We start from the raw sequence: 24,340 nt of genomic DNA, 5'->3' as shown, positions 1-24,340 counted from the left end.
AGCAGAAGAGGTGAGATTAAGGTGGTGCTGAATTTCATTGCTAAGGTCGTAGGAGAATGATATTGGAGCTAAAGTATATGAAGCTGCTGATATTCTTTAGAGAGATACTGTTGACGGTGAAGATGGGAGCATCAGTTGAAGACACATTTGGCAGAATTTGTGTCTTCTTGATGATAAGAAGGCCAGCTCAATGGTAGATGTTTGAGACCATGTCATGACTGCGTTGAAGTCCACTGGAGATATGGCTAGGGAATGGAACATCATTGGCATACTGTAAGTCGAAGATGAGCTCTTCAGAGGTTTTAGTTTTGGCTTGAAGACGTTTCAGGTTGAAGAGAGTGCCACCAAGATGGTATTGGACAGCATCAGAAGGTTGAAGGTTACGGTGTGAAACCAAAGTGATGGCAACCAGGAACAGGTTGAAAATGACTGAAGCCAAAACGCATCCCTGCTTCACACCGAAATTCATGGTGAAAGTGTCCGATTCTACATGGTAACATGAGCACGCATGCCAGTGTGAAACTACTGTGAACCAACAAGAAAGTAGGAGGGCAAGCAAACTTCCGGAGAATAACATAACAGCTCACAGTTCATTGTGTCAAAGGCCTTGGTTAGATCTACAAAGCTCAAATAGATGCTTTTCATGACACTTTTCCTGGAGGAGACGAGCAACAGAAATCATATCAGTGATACTACGCTCCAAAAGTCAGGTAAGCATGATCTTAGCCAATACTTTGTCGAACACAGAGAGAAGAGAGATGCCCCGGCTGTTGCCACAGTCAGTGAGGTCACTCTTACATTTGTAGATGAAGATGATATTAGCATCCTTCCACTGCTGTGGGAGACACTTTGCTGACTAGCAAACCAGGATGAACCGGTGGAGATGCAGGAGGAGGTCAGTTCCGCCACACTTGAGGATCTCAGCAGGTATACTGTCGGGACCAGCTTCCTTATTGTTTTTTAGGCTGTGAATGGCCTCCTTCACTTCATTGATGGATGGTGGGTTGTCAAGCATGGGAATAGATAGCAGAGTTTGAAGATTATCGACAATGGAGGGATTAGTAGCATTGATCTTATTAAGCAGCTCCCGCAGGTGTTAAGCTCATCTTTTCAGGATCTTCATCTCTTCTTTTTGATGAGAACACTATCCTTACTACGCACATGGGCCATGGATTATTTTTACTGCCTCATAGAAACTGTGGATGTCGCCAAGGTTTTCACAGCTTTGGATGTTTCTAGCCTTCTTCAGTCACCATTAATTTTCCATTCGACGCAATTCTCGCTGCACCATGACATGGAGGGAGGAGAAATGCTTGTGGAGAAGATGCTGGATTTATAAGAAGGGCATCATGAGCGGCACTTTTCTTACATATGAGGGAACCAATGTCCCCTTGCACAATCGTCAAACATGTTCTTGTGTTGCCTCTCAGAGTAGCTAAGAATGGATTCTAAGGCACCATGAAGAGCGGTTGAGATTTCTTACCATTTGGCTGTGAGGGTAGTAGTGGTCACTGCTGAGACAGCAGCAGGGGCAGAGAGGGACTCAGTGATGGCATCACACAATTTGGCTGAGATTGCTGGATCCCTAAAAGAAGACAAGTCGAGTTCCCGATGGGCAGGTGGACGTACATTTAGCCAGAGACTTGAATGAATCAGGCAGTGATCAGTGGAGTATTCAACACCATGCATGGCACGGGTCAAGAGCACGTCATGCAGATCACAGTGTCTGATGATAACAAAATCGTTAAGATGCCAGTGTTTGAACCTTAGGTGCATCCAGGATGTCTTGTACATGTCACGTAACTGAAAGATGGTGCTGGTAATGGTGAGACCCAGCTCTGCACAGAGCAACAAAAGTTGGAGACCATTTCTGTTTACATTTCCAACTCCATGTCGTCCAATGATTCCTTGCTATATCTCATGGTTTTTGCCAACTCTGGCGTTAAAATCACCCAACAGAATGATCTTATTGCTGCCTGGGGTGTTCTTGATGGTAGCCGTGAAGTTTTTTTTTTGTTTTTTTTTACACAGTGATCACCACTTCTAAAGGCCCGGAAGCCACTCAGGGAGAAGGGTTATTGCAAGTACATTACGTTAGTGAGGAGATTTGCTGAAGTGTTTACTTAAGGGGACGGTTCATTAGGAATTTGTTAACATTGGACTTGAAGACATCCAAGTTGTAGTCCGGAGGGAAGCAGGCAGACGGAACAGAGTTCCACAGGCGTGTAGTTCTAAGAAAGAAGCTTTGTTCATGGAATCCGCGTTTTGATTTAGGCACAGATATAGAGTGGGGAAAATTTTTCACAGTGGATTCAGCTAGACGGGTGCCCCTCGTGAAAGATTGGCGAGGGGGGACCAGAGATTGGAGTTGTCATAGAAGTGATCTTTCACATCCTCCTCTGAGTCAAGCATGGGAGAATAGGCACTGATCAGGGTGGCATAACGACTCCTGGTCAGTGGAAGCTGTAGGGTCATGAGGTGTTCATTATAGCAGTTAGTTCTTCAGGTAGATGCGAAGCAGAGATGACCGGATGCCAAAGCTGACATCGTGAATGCGATGGGCATCCTCCAGGAGACCTTTTGATTAATGACTTAATGATAATGATTTTTATGATGCCATCAAATATGCATGGAGACAAACAAGATAACAAAAATAACCATTTTTTTTAATGTACGCCTCTTTATAAATTTAAATTTAGAAGGCAAAATAAATGTTTATTAACCTGGCTGTTTTTTAATCCAATTCTGAAAATTTGAAAAATTGTGGATGAAAATAAAACAAAAAACGGTGGATATCTACTATGAAGTCATGAAAGAAAATAACAAAACCAACTGTTGATTATGAAGGAACCCTCATAGCATTTCAATTGTGTGTCAGTGGCGATGGACGAGAACATCAAATATGGACAAATATATTTGGAAATTTAAAACTATTGAGGTTGTTTAGAAGTTTTATTACCTTGGTAATACCACATAAAAGAACTGGTTCTGGTATAGTTGCAAGAAGAAAAAGCTGCTGTTAACCAAGGAAAAAGTTTATCAGGCATGTGTACACTCAGCATAATGATGCATGGAAGTGAAATCTGATAACTGCTGCACAAAAATGATACGATGAATGTGTAATGTGAGTTTTAAAGATAGGCTTAGATCTGATGCTTTCAGAGAAAGATTAAATCTGGTCAATATAGAGAAACATGTCCTGAGCAGGAAATTTCATTAGTTTAGTCACATTGAAAAAATGGGTAAAGGCATTTAGATTAGTAGATAATAGTGGATCTTGTTGGGATAAGAAGGTCAAAGAAAACATAGGAAGAAGTGATACGGGTGGATTTAAGAGAAAGAGGGATAAATAAAGACCTGGCCAGAGATAGGCTCTTTTGGAAATCAATTTGTAAAAGCCGTCCAACATATGTCAACATGTAAAACGGACATTTAATTAATAATGGTGGATTCCTTTAAGCTTCAGATTCTTCACAATGTAGGTCCATCTCTGTAACAAATTCTTTGTTAATCTTACGCACATAAAAATAATGAACGAAGATGCTGGTTGATATAGCAAAAGTAGTTGCAGTTGCCTTTTTATTGGGGGAAAAAATTTCTTTTTTATAATTAATAAAATCTGAAACTTTGCCAGAGGAAAGAAAATTAGAATCTGTATTATTTGGATTAGTTGAACGACTATCCTCATCTTAGTTGTTTTCACCAACATTCTTCAGAATTCCTTTTGAACTTGTAAAACTTTTTGTTGTATTTGGAAACTTTATAACTGAATCCTTTATGCAATGTGTGAGTGAATAATTATAAATAATAATAGATTAAAACACCATTATGAAAAATGAGGAAAGGAAAACCGAAAATTGTTTTATATGTTTACCAATATTTCATCTTTATTGCTTAAATTAGCCCCCCCCCTACACACATGTATATATTAATAAGTAGTAATATTACAAATCTAAACAAGATTAAGTTTAAAACTCCCAAAATGTATACTATAATTATGTACAGTGGTTAATGACATTGATTACAGTGACAATCCTCTAGGGGTTTAAGAATCAATCTTTACTACAAGCAATAATGACTAAAAATAGTATAATTAATTAACACTTCTACTATATCATGACTGATAGAATGAGAACAATCTAACCGCAGGAATTAAGTAAAGGATTTAGTTCGAAATTTCATATAGGTTCAGTATAAAGATCCCCAAATTGTAAAATATTTGCATGAAGAAGGTTGGGTGTTACACTGGTCGAAACATTGTGAATTGTTCGTATAATCCAAATAATTCGAATTATCAATCCTCGTCTCAAAAATTCCGAAACAGAAAATTAGAAGTTACTAAAATATATGTAACTCAATTGAGATCTTTTGATATTTACAATTTTCCTCAACAAAAAAGTTTGTGTTTCACAAAGATGAAGCCAATTACAATGATCTTCATGCATTAACAAATAAATGGCTGCAGTTGTTCTTGATGTAAACTTTAAACTTCAGTTGACAGTTTTTTTTTTGTCGAAGTTCAGATGTTCTTAAAGTAACATGGACGGCAACTCTTTTCAACACAAATTGGTTTCAGTTAGCTACATTAAAAAAGATGCATTATTTAATGAAATTGAAATTCTTTGAAAATAATATAATTGCCATTGCTCATAGGAGAATCCATTAATTCTGTGTGTTGGTGTATAATTTGATGGTGTAATTTGAAGAATGGACAGAAATTAATATTCTTCTCCTTCTTCTTCCCCTTCGCCTTCCAACGAATCAATTCCAACTTCTTCATAGTCTTTTTCTAGTGCTGCTAAATCCTCCCGGGCCTCAGAGAACTCCCCTTCTTCCATGCCTTCTCCAACATACCAGTGAACAAAAGCTCTTTTGGCATACATCAAGTCGAATTTATGATCTAGTCTGGCCCAGGCTTCTGCAATCGCTGTGGTATTACTCAGCATACACACAGCACGCTGCACTTTAGCAAGGTCACCTCCAGGCACAACAGTTGGTGGTTGATAATTGATGCCGACTTTGAATCCTGTTGGGCACCAATCCACAAATTGGATGGAGCGCTTAGTTTTAATCGTTGCTATAGCAGCATTCACATCCTTTGGTACAACATCACCTCTGTATAACAGACAGCATGCCATGTATTTACCGTGACGAGGGTCACATTTAACAAGCTGATTTGCAGGTTCAAAACATGCATTTGTTATTTCGGCTACAGAAAGTTGTTCATGATAGGCTTTTTCAGCGGAGATCACAGGTGCATATGTGGCAAGTGGGAAATGAATCCGAGGATAAGGGACTAAATTCGTTTGGAATTCAGTTAAATCTACGTTAAGAGCGCCATCAAATCGCAATGAAGCAGTGATAGAACTGACAATCTGGCCGATCAACCGATTAAGGTTTGTATAAGATGGGCGTTCAATATCAAGATTTCGTCTGCAAATATCATAAATAGCTTCGTTGTCAACCATAAAGGCACAATCAGAATGTTCTAATGTTGTATGGGTTGTTAGAATCGAGTTATAAGGTTCAACAACAGCCGTAGAAATCTGTGGTGCTGGATAGACGGAGAATTCTAATTTTGATTTCTTCCCGTAGTCGACACTGAGTCGTTCCATCAACAAGGAAGAGAAACCAGAACCAGTACCACCACCAAAACTGTGGAAAACGAGAAATCCTTGAAGCCCTGTGCATTGGTCAGATAACTTTCGGACTCTGTCAAGTACAAGATCGATTATTTCCTTGCCAATGGTGTAGTGACCACGGGCATAATTATTGGCGGCATCTTCTTTTCCAGTGATGAGTTGCTCTGGGTGGAAAAGTTGTCGGTACATGCCCGTACGGACTTCATCTGCAATTAAAACATTAAACGACATTAAAATACATTTCAATAACAGTAATTTTAAAATACAACTTTTTCTTTCTTTCATTATCAACTACTTGATATGTCTAGCTGGTGGTTAGTTAATAAAGGCACAATGAAATAATATATAACAAGTAATATAACAAGTCACAATTTTAATTAGAAAACATGTCTCAGTTAATTATTAATAAAGTCGATTAGAGTAAAGTCAGTTCTCCATTTCTTTGTGATTAATAAGTTTTTAATGAAAACACTTAATTCTGTTTTGCAAGATGGCAAATATTGGGGAGTGCTCATAAAGAAATTGTATTTCTAATCGATTTTAATAGTTAATCCTGATTGATATTTTATTTTTGAGTCATCATAAATAAATGAGAAGTCACCCATTAAAAAGATATTTTTATATGCATTCGTGTTATACATGTTTTGATTGGATAATAGTTAATATTAACCATTAAGAAAGTGAGAATTCTATAGTTAACATTAAAAATACTGAAGATATAAATATTGCTAAAAAATTTTTTTAAGCTTATGACAACTTCATCTGGATTCTTCCTTCCAAACAAACATGACAATATCTTTTAAAAATGTACATTATTATAAAATATCTTGTAGTAAAACACGGTTTTAGTGGTCTTGTAATCTGACGTCTGGTTACCAGTTTGCAAATACAGGGTGACTCCTTCCCCAAAATGTTACCCATGGATCGCTAAGAAATTCACAATCCTTTCTACAATACAACCATATTTGATACAAATAAACTTTAGTCAGTGTCTGACTTGTCTATCAAGTTTCAATCATAAACAAATCTAAACAATACCACCCCAACTTTTTTTTGTATGGTTTTATCTCGCGTATTGCAGAAAAGATTATGAATTTTATTAACGATTTCATGTGTGGGATCTTGGATAATCTAGATAGCAGCGGCCAGCACAAATATTAAATGCTTAGCATTACAAGAGCTATAACCAGCTGAAATGGCTCAGCTGGGAGAACGTCAGACTCAAACTTTAAAAGTCATGGTTTCAATCACAGGTCTGTGCATCAGATTTTTTTGTTTTTGCTGGAAATAATATTATTTACTATAAATAAATAATATTATTTACTATAAATAAATAATATTATTTACTATAAATAAATAATATTATTTACTATAAATAAATAATATTATTTACTATAAATAAATAATATTATTTACTATAAATAAATAATATTATTTACTATAAATAAATAATATTATTTACTATAAATAAATAATATTATTTACTATAAATAAATAATATTATTTACTATAAATAAATAATATTATTTACTATAAATAAATAATATTATTTACTATAAATAAATAATATTATTTACTATAAATAAATAATATTATTTACTATAAATAAAGCACTATAATGCAATAACATTACTAAAATAAACGCATTTTCGTTTCTTCATAAAAAATCAGTTAATTAAATATTTTATTATTTGTTAAAAAAAATTGTGACTTTTTGCAAATTTACAGCAATTTTTAAACATTTAAACTGTTGTTGAGCCATTTATTTTTAACTAACTTTAAATTCTTATGCTTTAAAAGATAAAAAGTTTTGGAAGTAATTTACATTTAGTAATTTTATAAATACAAATTGTAACAACATTACCTTAACAACAAATAATTATAGTTTTCTTACAAATTGCTTTACTTAATAAATTAAGTGATATTGTAAGAATTAAATTTAACTTGGAAAATTATATTTAATAACAAAAAAATACTATTTTCATAAAAATAAAATGTCACAGTAAAAAAAACAACAAAAAAAAAAACAAACAAAAAAAAAACAGAAAGAAAGTAAAAATAGTCCCGAGCAACGTCGGTTATGTAAACTAGTTAGAGTATAAAATGTACGATGTATAAGTGTCAATAAATCATCAATTATATATCTGTTAAAATAAAATAATGGTGCTGCTGCTACAATTGCAGCGTATCGCTACAGATCAGTCACCGCCATTGGTTATTCATTGTGCAATACTGCATTAATCTATTTCAACAACAAAGTCAAATAATTTAATCACGGAGGTCACCTTGGCTTTACTTTGATTTTACTACTAAAACTGGTTACTCAGTGATTTGATTGATGGGAATAATAGAGACGCATTGTGGGGGTATTTCCATCTTTCAGACGTATTAATCCTTTAAATTAGATTATTACTCGTACTAGTAGTTTTCACGCAGGTTTTCACCAGTGATTGCTGTTGGCGTTTCTGCTGTTTTCACACAAATTATTATCAGTAATTGTTCACTGACAATAACAAGGGGTGTTCTCTTGGAGTTCGAGTGACAAGTATCTTCAAATTTCCAGCACTCTACACCTCTCTCGATTATTGTAAATTTTTGCATTATCGCTAGTAAGAAATTCTCTATAATTTCAGTGGCAAGACCTTCTGCATCCTTCGAATGAAGGTCTGATCAACACTCCTCCTCAGTCTTTTAATCCTTCTTAATTTTTTATGACCATTTTATGTGCTATCACAGGATATAAAATGGTAGCACAGCATGTTTGTGTGTGTGTTTCCTATGCTTTTTACTTCTTCCAAGGCGAGTGAGCATCAACTTATGGAATTTTTGACAGTTTTAGTTCTTTTGAGTTCTTTTTATTCATTTATTTTTTCTATTCGTTTGTTAACACTTGTTAATTATGTAAGTTGACTTTCGTAATCAAAGCTCTTATTATTTTTGCTGTTTTTGTATTGTCTCAATCTTCGCTTTTATTCAAATTTCTTCTAGTCTTTTATACAGGTTTTCTGCAATTGCTCTTAGTGGTCCTATAATCATTAGTATTGCAGTTATTTTCTTTATGTTCCATATTCCATTTCTCTTCTAGTTCTCTGGTAAGAACCATATATTTGCTTTGTTCTCCTCCTTGCGTTGTCTTCAATCTCTGAGCTGCTGGGATAGCGAATCTATGATTTTTTTTTTTGTTTTGTTTTTTCTTCTTATTGATTATTATCATGCTAAGTTTCATTGCTTGGATGCATTTGTCTGTTTGCCCTGTCATGTCTTAAAGGCTTTGTTGATTAGCATTTTCCTATACTGTCCTGTATTTGTTTGTATATCATTTGTCTGCATGTTCAAATTGCAGATGTTTGCATAGTTTTCAGTGAACTGCCTTTCCCATGCAATCGTGTTTTTTCTTGTATTTTGGGGGGAAGGGTCTAGTTTGCTGCATTCACTTATATGATTTACTGTTTCATCTTTTTGTCCACACGGTGTTTGCTGGAGTCTGAGTGACAACAAGTCTTCTAAGATTTCTTGTGCTCTCTACCTCTTTTGCTAATCATTACAAATGTCTTTGTATTATCGCAACAGCTCCTTACCATTTATTTCTTGCTGACAATAAGCATTGGACTTCGCTAGAATTTAAATGGCAATAAGCCTCCTCAAGATGCCAGTACTCTCCACACTATTCCAGTGGAGGTCTGGTTAGTGTTCTTCCTCCTTGGTCTATTCATCCTCTTCCTTCATGACTATTTTATGTGCTATCAGCCGAGGCCAATACTGGTTCTTTTTTTTTAGGTACAGGTTATGAAATTTCTTGTAATTTTAGTTTCCTTTTGTTGATGTCTGGTGTTCTATGTTTTATGTTTATGTTATATTTTTATTGCAACTTTCATGTGACTCTTATTTTATTTCGGTTGCTTTCCGCATTTGAGGATTTCTCTTAAAGTTTGAGCTGTTTTCATCATTGCTGTCCATTTTATAATCTCAGTCTTTCCATTCTTCCAATTTTTCTACAGAGTTTTCATAAATATTCCTAGTGCTTCTATGATTATTGGTATTATATTAGCTTTCTTTATGCATCATATCCCATTCAGCTGTCTGGCACTTGTTCTGTTTTATTGTCTCCTTGATCTTTATCTAAAATTTAGCAGGATTTTCTTTCTTCCTATTATGACATCCGGTTTCCTTGCTTGAATGAGCTTATCTGTTTTTACTTTCATGTACTAAAGGATTTTGAGATTTTCATTTTCCAGTTTGTATCTGAACTATTTGTCAAGGTGTTCAAAATACAGCTTTTTGCACAGTTCCCAATGTACTGCCTTCCGTACATAGTCATTATATATCATTATATTCTTATATTCCTTTTTAGCAAATTTGTTGCATTCACTTATCATGTATCAATACGCTTGTTTATTCGCATCAACCATTATCATCCTGATTTACCTTCTAATGAAAATGGAATATTCTAAATCTCCAACCGTTATCATGCTAATTTCCCATTAGAATGAAAACTAAAGAATGTTCCAAAATGCCCAATAAACAATTGTTTAAGATCAACAGAAAAGATTTGATGTCGCAATCCTATCAAGTTCAAAAGATTAATTTAAACATAAATATATATCATATAACTATAACCAAAGGAAAAAATGAATTATTTTTCTACTTAGATGTATGAGTTTTTTGTGTTTTAACATGTTTTTCTTACAAATAAATGAAGTCAATAAAAAATACAGATGAAAACATAAATATGAAACACATAACTAAGAGCAAAAGCTTACTTTTCTGGATAAGTTTTTGTGTTTAAAAATTAAAGTAAAACTTTATATATTTTCAAAATATTTTATATATTGAAATTTATATTTAATATTGTTCCTTTTGCTTTGTGTTATGATTAATATGTACAGAAAATTTTATCGTTTAAAACCTTTATAAATATTTAGAAATTTGAATTTAGATATTACCTTATTTCAATATAATAAAATATTTTTTTATATATATCTCTTATTAAAATTCCAAGAAAATTTTAATTGCTGATATTTTTAAAACTCAATTTATGATGAGTTTTGATTGAAACTTGAAAAGGACATATTTTTCCTGATTTTCAAACACATTGTATATATTCAAGTTTGCATTTGAATAAAAAATGTTTTCTTCATTTTGATCTTTTTATACTTGTAATTTTATAGGAGTTTTCGGAAAACATTATTTCAGTGAATACAAAACCATTTTATTAGGATTTTTAATGCATAAAATAGCTTTTGCCAGTCTTTCAAAATGTTCATTAAATAGATTATAGCTAATGATTAAATGAAATTTTGTTCCATGTGAACACTTTATTAAACATTAAGGAAATTTTTTTTTTTATTTGTTTCACTAAGATATGAAGAAATAATTATTTTTCATATATATATCAAAACACTTTTTCCAAAAATGAGAAAAAGTATTAGATATGGTATGACTGTAATTTATTAATACAGTAGATAATCAAACAATATTCTCTCTTACAATTTACAAGATTGATTGAATTGTTTTTTATTCAAAATGAAATATGAATTTATTTTCATTTACTAATTGGTTGTGTTGATGCAAGACATTTTAAAAGTCAATGCACCAGATCTTTGCAACCAGATTCTTTACAGTATTCAGAGTTGATATCACTCTTTGAAAAAGTGATATCAATTCTGAATACTGAGCAATATCCTATGGAATACAAATTCTGCAAATCAGATTAGCAATATCCATTTTAAAGATAACAATCAAAATGAGAGTAAAGTCAGATTAATTTGAATAATGATAACCATCAAAACTCATCTAATAATTTCTAACAATCAATATCTATTGCAAAAATAACAATAAAGATGTGATTAGAAGTTCAAATAACTTTAATAATCATAATAATCCAGACAGTCAATTTCATAATGAAATAAGAATTTTATATATGAAATTTTGAAATATATTTCGACAAGTGTTGCCATATGCCCAAATCATATCCTTTTATTTTTTTCTTAAACCAAATCTCACCAATCACACTACTTAATGATTTATTCAATCATTAACTCCCATTTCAAATTGACCCTCATTTTCTTACCATTATAAAAAAAGATTGCAAACAGTTGACATGTAACAGGTTTCTATTAAATCTTATTACTTATATACCAAATTATCAGATTATTAAGAACAGATAGTGACATAATTATTACTAACTACTAAACTTAGTAATTTTGATTAAATTATAATCTGCAGAAAAAAGATGTCGCACCGTACTTTTAATTTTTGTAATAAAATCTCAAGCAGTTCTTCATATTTGTTTACAAAAAAGCTTATTTTTTAATTCAATATTTCACTGATTATTTGCTGATGTGATGAAAAGGTTCTTGCTGATGTGTGGGTCGATGTATTCAATTACTGTGAAATTTCCACGGGTTCTTCTTCTTCTTCTTCTTCTCGTTGTTGTTGTTGTTATTTATTTATTTATTTATTATTCATTATTTTTTTTGTCTATATTTAAAATTGATAAGTAATTTATCATTGTGTGTGTGTAAATCTTTCCTTTCCATCATTTATGATTTCTTAATCTTTTTTTAATCTCCATTCTCATTAGCAGTCTAAGGTCATCTCATATGAACATGAATTAATCCATATTAGGAGAATATCCATGACACGTTGCTTAAATCGTGATTATCCTTCAATCGGATTTGTCTCTTCTTAACAAAACATCTGCGCTTCTCTTGCCATCATATTATCATCATCATTATCATTTTCATCATTATCGTCATCATCAAGCAATTTGCATCTGCTAATCAGATTGTCTGATCTTTCCAAAAAACTTGGCCGATTGTGTAAACTATTCATTTGTAAAAACTAGACTTGATGGTATATTGGGCTTCGTCTATTATAATAATAGATAAACGCCAATAATAAGTCTAAAGCTGAGTTAATCAACGTTTGTTTCCTTAAAGCTTTATTCTTATTTTTAATCACATAAAATGCATGTTAAAATACTCTTCAATTCTCAGATTACATTTTACTTAGCCACCAATTTGAATTAACTCACTAAATGTATCATCTCTTACTAAACTTCTATCTGTTGTTTGACCACCATTATTTAATATGGTTTTTATTACTCTTATTTCTTTTACTTTCTCTTTCTTTTTTCTCTCTTCTCTCTTTTTCTCTCTGTGTAAATTAACAACTGAAGACAGTAAAGATAGAAAAGAATAAAAATATAGTAATAGTCTATATAATGAACACAAGTAGTGATACTATTTAACACATAGTTTAAGAAGAAAACAATGAGCAAGTGAGTGAGAGAGAGAAAGAGACAGACAGACAGACAGACAGACAGACTAATTTTAGATTTTGTTTAATTTATTTTTTTGAATATTTAACTAGCTTTTTCAAACTCACTTTTTTCCTCATTCAAACAATATAATCTGAGCTCAATCCCCAAACAAGTCACACTATTCTAGTATTTTACTATGAAAAAGCAATTGTTCTTTGGAATTATATATTTTGTTTGGATTATCTATATATCTATAAAAGTGAAAGTGTCTGTCTGTCTGTCTGTCTGTCTATCTGTGTACATTTCCCTACACAATAACTCTGTCAACTTTAAGTCTACAGACTCGAAATTGGATATACAGGGTAGTGAGATTTGGGAAAATCTTTGTAATCGGTTTTCAGACAGAAATTTGGCTATTAAGGAGTCAAAGTTCAACGATTTGACCTTTGAGAACTCTATCAAACTACTCCGCCAATGTTGGGTCGAAACACTTGAAATTTTAGATACAAATTCTTTGGACATGGATCTAACTTAATAACTTGTTTTGAGCATAAAAAAATAAATGTTAAGGGGTCATAATAATTTTAAAAAATTTGACCCATGCGATCTCTACAAAATTACTAAAGACAATTTCTGGTGTAAACATTTGAAATTTTACCTAAAGGGTATTCAGAGATACGGCAAGCTTTTTAATCGGTTTGGGTCGAAAATTTTAGCTAAAAATATATAAATGTATGTATGTATGTTTGCATGTCTGCCTAAAACTTTCGACAGAGGCGACGGATTTTCACAAGAATCAGTATCGTTTTGAAGCTCGACCTTTCAGACGACAAATACCGAAAAATTGGCTGAAAACATTAATTTTTTCACCCCCAACTAGGCACTTTTCTACACGGAGGGTTGCTTTTTTCACCGATATTTTTGAAAGTCATCCCCTCTTTTCGATTGTCTAGCCTTAATTTAAACCTACATCACTTCCAGTTTGGCGGTGGTCATAACAGCAAAGACGTCACATTTTTTCCCTTTCTTTTCCTCATTCACGGTACGGGTTCAAGCCTGCCTTACTACTACCATTTTTTTTTTTTTTGCTCAACACACACCTCCAAACACCCGGGCAACGCCGGACACCCATCCTAGTTTAGTATATAATTCATTGTATGTGCTACAAGATTGGATATTTGTATATTTTAGTTAAAAAGAAATATTTTTAACCATATGAGAAATAATTGGATATTTAAATTGTAGAATTTTGTAAGGAAAAACCTATTTTTTATTTCAGTTTTTGCTTTTTACATTTTTTCTTGAAAATGAAAGATTTTAAGGATGTGTTGGTAGATCCGAAACATCCCTCTTTGGTCTCCACTACACAATTAGCACAAGCCGGCCAGAGGCTTACTTGGCCAAAAACTTGGTGAGACGACAACAACTATGCAAGGCAGTAATTGCTGAGAATGCAGTTAGGAGATTTGGAGTTCCTATTCCATTGCGGTTACCACCTGATGAAGGCCAGAGGAATAGTTGGCTGAAACGTCGTGAAACAACCAAAAAGAAGATGAGGATAATAGTTTGCAATAAATAAAATTAATAAATAAAATGAATAAATAAAATCAATAAATAAAATCAATAAATAAAATAAATAAATAAAATAAATAAATAAAATAAATAAATAAAATTAATAAATAAAATTAATAAATAAAATAAATAAATAAAATTAATAAATAAAATTAATAAATAAAATAAATAAATAAAATTAATAAATAAAATAAATAAATAAAATAAATAAATAAAATAAATAAATAAAATTAATAAATAAAATAAATAAATAAAATTAATAAATAAAATTAATAAATAAAATGAATAAATAAAATGAATAAATAAAATAAATAAATAAAATAAATAAATAAAATAAATAAATAAAATTAATAAATAAAATTAATAAATAAAATAAATAAATAAAATTAATAAATAAAATTAATAAATAAAATAAATAAATAAAATTAATAAATAAAATTAATAAATAAAATAAATAAATAAAATTAATAAATAAAATAAATAAATAAAATAAATAAATAAAATTAATAAATAAAATAAATAAATAAAATTAATAAATAAAATGAATAAATAAAATTAATAAATAAAATAAATAAATAAAATAAATAAATAAAATTAATAAATAAAATTAATAAATAAAATAAATAAATAAAATTAATAAATAAAATAAATAAATAAAATAAATAAATAAAATAAATAAATAAAATAAATAAATAAAATTAATAAATAAAATAAATAAATAAAATTAATAAATAAAATAAATAAATAAAATAAATAAATAAAATTAATAAATAAAATAAATAAATAAAATAAATAAATAAAATTAATAAATAAAATAAATAAATAAAATAAATAAATAAAATTAATAAATAAAATAAATAAATAAAATAAATAAATAAAATTAATAAATAAAATAAATAAATAAAATAAATAAATAAAATTAATAAATAAAATGAATAAATAAAATCAATAAATAAAATAAATAAATAAAATTAATAAATAAAATTAATAAATAAAATTAATAAATAAAATGAATAAATAAAATCAATAAATAAAATAAATAAATAAAATTAATAAATAAAATAAATAAATAAAATTAATAAATAAAATAAATAAATAAAATAAATAAATAAAATTAATAAATAAAATGAATAAATAAAATAAATAAATAAAATTAATAAATAAAATTAATAAATAAAATAAATAAATAAAATTAATAAATAAAATAAATAAATAAAATTAATAAATAAAATTAATAAATAAAATAAATAAATAAAATTAATAAATAAAATTAATAAATAAAATTAATAAATAAAATAAATAAATAAAATAAATAAATAAAATTAATAAATAAAATTAATAAATAAAACTCATCTCAATAATGAATTCCAATTAAATAATATAAATCTTTATAATGTTACATAAATATGTTTACAGAATAAACAAATTATTTCTGTCTGCATAACAAAGGATATAAATTATTTCTAAAATGTATCAATAGTGATCGAACGTCAAAATTGTAGCACAGGTCAGATACTCAAGCAAAATTTTATCAACTTTGAATTCGAAATCTAGTGTTAAGAATGATAGCGAATTCATATGATAGAATTTATTGCTTGATTCATTTAATTATCCGTAGGAGGTGTGATTCTGAATAGGTTATACACTCTCCGAACCACAACACCCCAGATTGTTATTTTTAGAATGATCTCAAAGATAATGTCTATCAAAACAATCCTAAACTATTCCTAAACTGAAGAGGATAATACAAGCCAAGAGAAGACTATGTCAAATTATTGTTGACAATTTATGATTATGAACAGTGATAAAACAAAGACTGTTTGAACTTAGTGGACAAGTCAGACAGATTGAAGTTTATTTGAACTTAGTTAAAATAGGAAATTAAGAATTTTATTAACGATTCCATGGGTGGCATCAAAAGAAATCTTTTTTTACATGTTTTAGAATATTTTTATATGCTGGATTATTTCTATTTATTTGCCTCCACACGAGGGCAGAGTTAGACACAAAATCGGTTTTTAATATGGGTAAAGTGTTACAAGAAAAGGCTGTCCCTTTTCCATGTAAATAAGAAGATCATTAGATAAGTGAAAATGAGATTAGGATAAGCCGAGACTCGAACCTTGTAAGCAAGGTTAAGAAATAGAATGTTAGAATTTAGCTATTGTTAAATTCTATTGAAAATAGTTAGATATTGTTTGTATTGTAAAAAGAATTGATTGTTCGTTCTTTTATGAAAACTGAATTAAAAATATCAGCTAAAAAGAATGAACAATACAAATTAAAAATTTATTGTAAAAAATAGGTTAAGTTAAAAAATAGTTTAAGTTAAAAAATAGGTTAGGTTAAAAAATAGGTTAGGTTAAAAAATAGGTTAAGTTAAAAAATAGGTTAGTTGAGAATTCTTTGTTTGCAGAAGTGTGTTTGGAACAAACGTGTGCTTAACCACGTGAGTTGGTCACGTTTTGGAACCACACATCTGACGTCATAGCAAAAAGGGACTTCTCAATATAGGAGCTAGTTTTAGTCAGATTAAAGCAGTCTGGTAGTCGAGTTCGAGAGTCAGCATAGTTGGTCGGAAAGAGTTGACATGGTCAGAGGAGGGTCCCCTTAAAGGCGAAGGGGTAGAAGTTTAACCATGTAGAACAAATGTGAATTCCTGACGTCATCATCATTCGACCGGTCAAATGACCTAAAGAATCACCATCGATATTTGTAACTGTTGTCTTCGTGTCATTATTCCACAAATTGAAGGTAATGTGTCAATCATCTTAATATGAACTCTATGTAACCTTTACAAGAAATGTATCTCTCCTCCTCTCTAATATATGTTATAAAAATCCGCAGAACTGTATAAATGTCTCTCACCCTCATCATTGTTATATATATGTCCCCGCCGTCTCTCTTCAATATGAATGTCCCCATCATATCTTCTTTTAATATGTACTCTATGCAACAAAAGTCCAGTTTTCTAAAGAGGATCACTCTTAACTGAAACAAAAATACAAATTGTCTTAGTCTGAAAAAACCTGTCGTTCCCTAGTCAAAGACAGAAAAAACCAAGTGCAGGATCAAAATAGAAACTGCACTTTGCTCCCAGCCAAAAGGACAAGGAAATGGATAAAATATTTGATATTTCAAAAAAACATGAGAAACTGGAATAGAGGAGAGAAGATTGTATGACATTATTGGGGGAATTAGAAGGAATTTTGAAAACGAGAACTAGAAAGTAGTCAAAAGCGTCAGTGGAGAACAAATAAAATTTTAGGGTGAAGTAATAACTGATATAAAATTTTAGGGTGAAGTAATAACTGATATAAAATTTTAGAGTGAAGTAATAACTGATATAAAATTTTAGGGTGAAGTAATAACTGATATAAAATTTTAGGGTGAAGTAATAACTGATATAAAATTTTAGGGTGAAGTAATAACTGATATAAAATTTTAGGGTGAAGTAATAACTGATATAAAATTTTAGGGTGAAGTAATAACTGATATAAAATTTTAGGGTGAAGTAATAACTGATATAAAATTTTAGGGTGAAGTAATAACTGATATAAAATTTTAGGGTGAAGTAATAACTGATATAAAATTTTAGGGTGAAGCAATAACTGATATAAAATTTTAGGGTGAAGTAATAACTGATATAAAATTTTAGGGTGAAGTAATAACTGATATAAAATTTTAGGGTGAAGTAATAACTGATATAAAATTTTAGGGTGAAGTAATAACTGATATAAAATTTTAGGGTGAAGTAATAACTGATATAAAATTTTAGGGTGAAGCAATAACTGATATAAAATTTTAGGGTGAAGTAATAACTGATATAAAATTTTAGGGTGAAGTAATAACTGATATAAAATTTTAGGGTGAAGTAATAACTGATATAAAATTTTAGGGTGAAGTAATAACTGATATAAAATTTTAGGGTGAAGTAATAACTGATATAAAATTTTAGGGTGAAGTAATAACTGATATAAAATTTTAGGGTGAAGTAATAACTGATATAAAATTTGAAGGTGAAGTAATAACTGATATAAAATTTTAGGGTGAAGTAATAACTGATATAAAATTTTAGGGTGAAGTAATAACTGATATAAAATTTTAGGGTGAAGTAATAACTGATATAAAATTTTAGGGTGAAGTAATAACTGATATAAAATTTTAGGGTGAAGTAATAACTGATATAAAATTTTAGGGTGAAGTAATAACTGATATAAAATTTTAGGGTGAAGTAATAACTGATATAAAATTTTAGGGTGAAGTAATAACTGATATAAAATTTTAGAGTGAAGTAATAACTGATATAAAATTTTAGGGTGAAGTAATAACTGATATAAAAGTTTAGGGTGAAGTAATAACTGATATAAAATTTTAGGGTGAAGTAATAACTGATATAAAATTTTAGGGTGAAGTAATAACTGATATAAAATTTTAGGGTGAAGTAATAACTGATATAAAATTTTAGGGTGAAGTAATAACTGATGTAAAAAGAAAAAAATTGAAATTGAAATGAAATTTGTGATGAACAACTCATGGATTGGATGCAGAAATTTCAATCATGGAATATGCTCACATCGCCCTTCTGGCAAAAACATTAAATATTGATTTAAGTGATGTATATCTCTGGACGAGGAGTGCTCAAAACTACTTTGTGTATATATTTATAAGAGGGGGGACATAAATTCGAATGATTTACTTTTACAAGTAATGAACACATTGCTTAGTGGAGTAAAATTTGCGACAACTTACCTAATGGTAATCACATGTACTCAAAATATTTAAAAGAATCCATATTTAAATATAGATTTGAATTGAAAGAGAGAAATGCGATTTCTTAATAACAAAAAATATCTTGGTCAAATTTTAGACAAATATGGTAGAAGACCAGACCCAGAATGAGCAAGTGCTATAAAAATATGCAAGCTCTAGAAAACACCACTACCAAGTTTTCTTGGTTTAGCAAATTATTACAATGTATTTATTTGAAACGTGGACAAAATTTGGAAGTGTCTTTTAATGAACTTTTAACAAAAGCAAAAGAAATTTGGGTTTGGACGATCAATAAGAAAGAGAGGTATTTAAAAAAATAAAAAAAACATTTTAAAAAATAAAAAAGAATTTAAAAAAATAAAAAAGCATTAAAAAAAAATTAAAAAAAGCATTTAAAAAAAATTTAAGAAATAAAAATGCATTTAAAAAATAAAAAAGTATTTAAAAAATAAAAAAAGCATTTTAAAAAATAAAAAAGCATTAAAAAAAATAAAAAGCATTTAAAAAATAAAAATGCATTTAAAAAATAAAAAAGTATTGAAAAAATAAAAAAGTATTTAAAAAAATTAATAAGCATTTAAAAAATAAAAAAAGCATTTAAAAAAATAAAAAAGCACTTTAAAAAATAAAAAAAGCATTTTAAAAAATAAAAAGCATTTAAAAAAATAAAAAAGCATTTAAAAAAATAAAAATGCACTTAAAAAATAAAAAAGCATTTAAAAAAATAAAAAGCATTTAAAAAAATAAAAAAGCATTTAAAAAATAAAAAAGCATTTAAATAAAAAAAGCATTTAAAAATAAAAAAGCATTTAAAAAATAAAAAAGCATTTAAAAAATTAAAAAGCATTTAAAAAAATAAAAAAGCATTTAAATAAAAAAAGCATTTAAAAAAATAAAAAGCATTTAAAAAAATAAAAAAGCATTTAAAAAATAAAAAAGCATTTAAATAAAAAAAGCATTTAAAAATAAAAAAGCATTTAAAAAATTAAAAAGCATTTAAAAAATAAAAAAGCATTTAAAAATAAAAAAGCATTTAAAAAATAAAAAAGCATTTAAAAAATTAAAAAGCATTTAAAAAAATAAAAAAGCATTTAAAAAAATAAAAAATCATCCTCATATCAAAATTATGTTGACACACTACAATCTAGATCTCAAAATCATTGTAACTTGTATGATATTTTGTTTCAAGAAACAATTGCAACAGAAACTGTTAGAATCAAAGACAATTGCAAAACAATAACATTTGGCACTGTTTCTTGAACTTGCCATCGACGGATCCATTTCAGTCATTCAATGATTTGGTTACTACTTTCCTCCCTGGAAACTGTGTCTAAAAAGTCCCAAAGGCAAAAAACTTCTGAACATGAGAGCATCCAAGTCTCCAGCATATTCTTTACCAAGACAATTTTTTGTTTCATCTCCTCCACAGTATCTTCCAGGTCTTCTACTATGGTTAAGGAAATATTTTTTTTCCATGTTAGTACACAAGCATTCAACCAATGCCTGGGTTTGGGACTTGGTTTTGAATCTGATTTATTTTTCACAGTATTTTTCACAGAAATGTAAATGCAATAGCAAAGACCATGTTGTAACTTAGAAATAAATGTCTATGAATTTTATTAAAAAATAATCTAAAAAATGATCTCAATCTCGAGATTATTTTCTTACTCTTGAGATTCCATATTCAGTTTTGATATCTCGAAGTTTAGATTTCCAGAACTGACAATCATTGATTGATTAATAGACCTACTTGCTTTAAGACCTTATACAGCTGAACCTTATTTTATGGAATATAGACCTTATTAAATACATCTACATTAATCTGACTTATTAAATAACTAGTGGGAGCTGTGTCGCGGTGTTGCCCGAGAAAGTATATTTCATCATGAATTTTCAGGCCTCATCATTAAACTATGGGAGTGAAATAAATTATGTTCCATTTTTAAGTGGAAATCGCTCAAGACAAGGCGTCAAACCACTTTATGTAAGGAGCTAACAAGAACGAAAGATGTTATCACAAGACAGGAGATGTCTATTGACCTTTTGAAAATATAAATGTAGGAGTCAGCAAGAAGAGAGTTCCACAAGCTTGCAGTTCTTAAAAAGAAGTTACTGGAATCGGAAGCTGTATTACGATGAGGTATTAAAACAATGAATTGATGGAGACCACTAGACTAACAAGCTAAACGAGCTGGAACAAAATAAGAAATAGATCAGATAATTCTGGATAAGACACATCATAACAGTATTTATAAAAAAGACTGAAGCTACAAATATCACGTCTGTGAGAGAGAGAGAGATTGCCATGTAGAAGAAAGGTTTGGGCTAATCGCATTACAGATACGTTTCTGCACTTTATCAAGAACCCTCAAATAGAACAGAGATTTACAACAGTACTCCATACTTTAATAGTTAAAAATAACCTCAAATGTGAAAAAGTGTTTAGAGCAATAGAGAGAACCAACTTCACAGGAAGTAGAAAGAGCAATGACAGATTTGATGAGAAATAATTTTTTGTCGATTTCTCATTGCCATACATGAGAATCTACAGGGGAAAAAATGACATGCCTACAATTAAAAGACACAAGCTATTTCAACAAGATTAAACAAAACAAGACATTTTTTATCCCAATCTATATCTAAACCTGCACTTAAATATGAAAGACAGATAATGTCTACAGTCTCTCATCAGATGGACTCCTTGACATCTGAAGCATTTACCGCGGAATCGTGAGAGTAAAGAAAAGAAAACAAACAAACAAATAGACGGGTATGTTTGAGTAGAGAAATGTCTGTTTATTCATCTATCATTCCTCACCTCGATGTATAATTATTTTGCAACCAAGTTGTTGGTATGTCCGGTGCAATGTGCATATAAAGTCCATTGGTTCTATGGAACTTTGATAAATTTCGGGAGAAAAACATCCCCCCCCCTTTTAAAAAAGAAAACAAAAGTATATTCAAGATCGCCATCTTCAATACACTATCGTTTTCTTTTCTTTGTTTTCTTTTTTTTGTTTCTTTTTTCAAGATACTTTTTTGTTTTCTTTCGTTATACTTTTGTATATTGAAGATAGCGATCTTGAATATACTTTTGTTTTCTTTTTGAAAAGTGAAACTTTGCTGTGCGTGATTAAAGAAAATAAAATAAAAATAAAAAATATTTAGATAATTTTTTTTAATATTTTTTTATTAAATATTAATTAAATATTTTTTATTTTATGTTTTAAAACTTTCATAATTCGTAATATCGTGATTTGACGGTGTAAATACTGATGTAACCCCCCTAGAGCTGTCGAACTTACATTTGAGTTTGCCAGGCTTAACTGCAAGACTGCCAAAAAACTCGTTTTTTCCTTATTTAAGAATTAAAATGCTTACACAAAATAAATTTAACCCGTTTTTTCCTTATTTAAAAATTAAAATGCTTACACAAAATAAATTTAACTCGATTTTGGTCTTATTCGAAAATTAAAATGCTTACACAAAATAAATTTAACTCGTTTTTTCTTTATTTAAAAATCAAAATGCTTACACAAAATAAATTTAACTCGTTTTTTCCTTATTTAAAAATTAAAATGCTTACACAAAATAAATTTAACTCGATTTTGGTCTTATTCGAAAATTAAAATGCTTACACAAAATAAATTTAACTCGTTTTTTCTTTATTTAAAAATCAAAATGCTTACACAAAATAAATTTAACTCGTTTTTTCTTTATTTAAAAATCAAAATGCTTACACAAAATAAATTTAACTCGTTTTTTCTTTATTTAAAAATTAAAATGCTTACACAAAATAAATTTAACTCGTTTTTTCCTTATTTAAAAATCAAAATGCTTACACAAACTAAATTTAACTCGTTTTTTCTTTATTTAAAAATCAAAATGCTTACGCAAAATAAATTTAACTCGTTTTTTCTTTATTTAAAAATCAAAATGCTTATACAAAATAAATTTAACTCGTTTTTTCTTTATTTAAAAACGAAATGCTTACACAAAATAAATTTAACTCGTTTTTTCTTTATTTAAAAATCAAAATGCTTACACAAAATAAATTTAACTCGTTTTTTCTTTATTTAAAAACGAAATGCTTACACAAAATAAATTTAACTCGTTTTTTCTTTATTTAAAAATCAAAATGCTTACACAAAATAAATTTAACTCGTTTTTTCTTTATTTAAAAATCAAAATGCTTACACAAAATAAATTCAACTCGTTTTTTCTTTATTTAAAAATTAGAATGCTTACGCAAAATAAATTTAACTCGTTTTTTCTTTATTTAAAAATCAAAATGCTTACACAAAATAAATTCTACTCGTTTTTTCTTTATTTAAAAATCAAAATGCTTACACAAAATAAATTTAACTCGTTTTTTCTTTATTTAAAAATCAAAATGCTTACGCAAAATAAATTTAACTCGTTTTTTCTTTACTTAAAAATCAAAATGCTTACACAAAATAAATTTAACTCGTTTTTTCTTTATTTAAAAATCAAAATGCTTACACAAAATAAATTTAACTCGTTTTTTCTTTATTTAAAAATCAAAATGCTTACACAAAATAAATTCAACTCGTTTTTTCTTTATTTAAAAATTAGAATGCTTACGCAAAATAAATTTAACTCGTTTTTTCTTTATTTAAAAATCAAAATGCTTACACAAAATAAATTCTACTCGTTTTTTCTTTATTTAAAAATCAAAATGCTTACACAAAATAAATTTAACTCGTTTTTTCCTTATTTAAAAACGAAATGCTTACACAAAATAAATTTAACTCGTTTTTTCCTTATTTAAAAACGAAATGCTTACACAAAATAAATTTAACTCGTTTTTTCTTTATTTAAAAATCAAAATGCTTACACAAAATAAATTTAACTCGTTTTTTCTTTATTTAAAAATCAAAATGCTTACGCAAAATAAATTTAACTCGTTTTTTCTTTATTTAATAATCTAAATGCTTACACAAAATAAATTTAACTCGTTTTTTCTTTATTTAAAAATTAAAATGCTTACACAAAATAAATTTAACTCGTTTTTTCTTTATTTAAAAATCAAAATGCTTACACAAAATAAATTTAACTCGTTTTTTCT

General features: G+C 28.7%; 1 protein-coding gene across 4 annotated transcripts in view; it reads right to left on the bottom strand.

The window, feature by feature from the left end:
- Window positions 1–3,543: 3,543 nt before the first annotated feature.
- LOC145241487 (tubulin alpha-1A chain-like) overlaps window positions 3,544–24,340 on the bottom strand; it is a 104,553-nt gene continuing 83,756 nt past the window's right edge. For 2 of the 4 annotated variants that reach the window (XM_080104486.1, XM_080104485.1), the window contains exon 3: window positions 3,544–5,848. In XM_080104486.1, the coding sequence (XP_079960612.1) occupies window positions 4,719–5,848 (1,130 nt within the window). In that variant the 3' untranslated portion in view covers window positions 3,544–4,718. Of the gene's footprint in view, window positions 5,849–7,927; window positions 9,133–22,069; window positions 22,090–24,340 lie in introns of those variants that run through there. The other 2 variants (XM_080104488.1, XM_080104487.1) reach the window with 2 other exon arrangements.

This window comes from Euprymna scolopes, chromosome 20 (genome assembly GCF_053919585.1).
Source record: "Euprymna scolopes isolate OS-2025 chromosome 20, ASM5391958v1, whole genome shotgun sequence".
Classification (NCBI taxonomy): Eukaryota; Metazoa; Mollusca; class Cephalopoda; order Sepiida; family Sepiolidae; genus Euprymna; species Euprymna scolopes.
The sequence above is the reverse complement of the archived record's forward strand: the minus strand, read 5'-3'. Positions and strand labels throughout refer to the sequence as shown.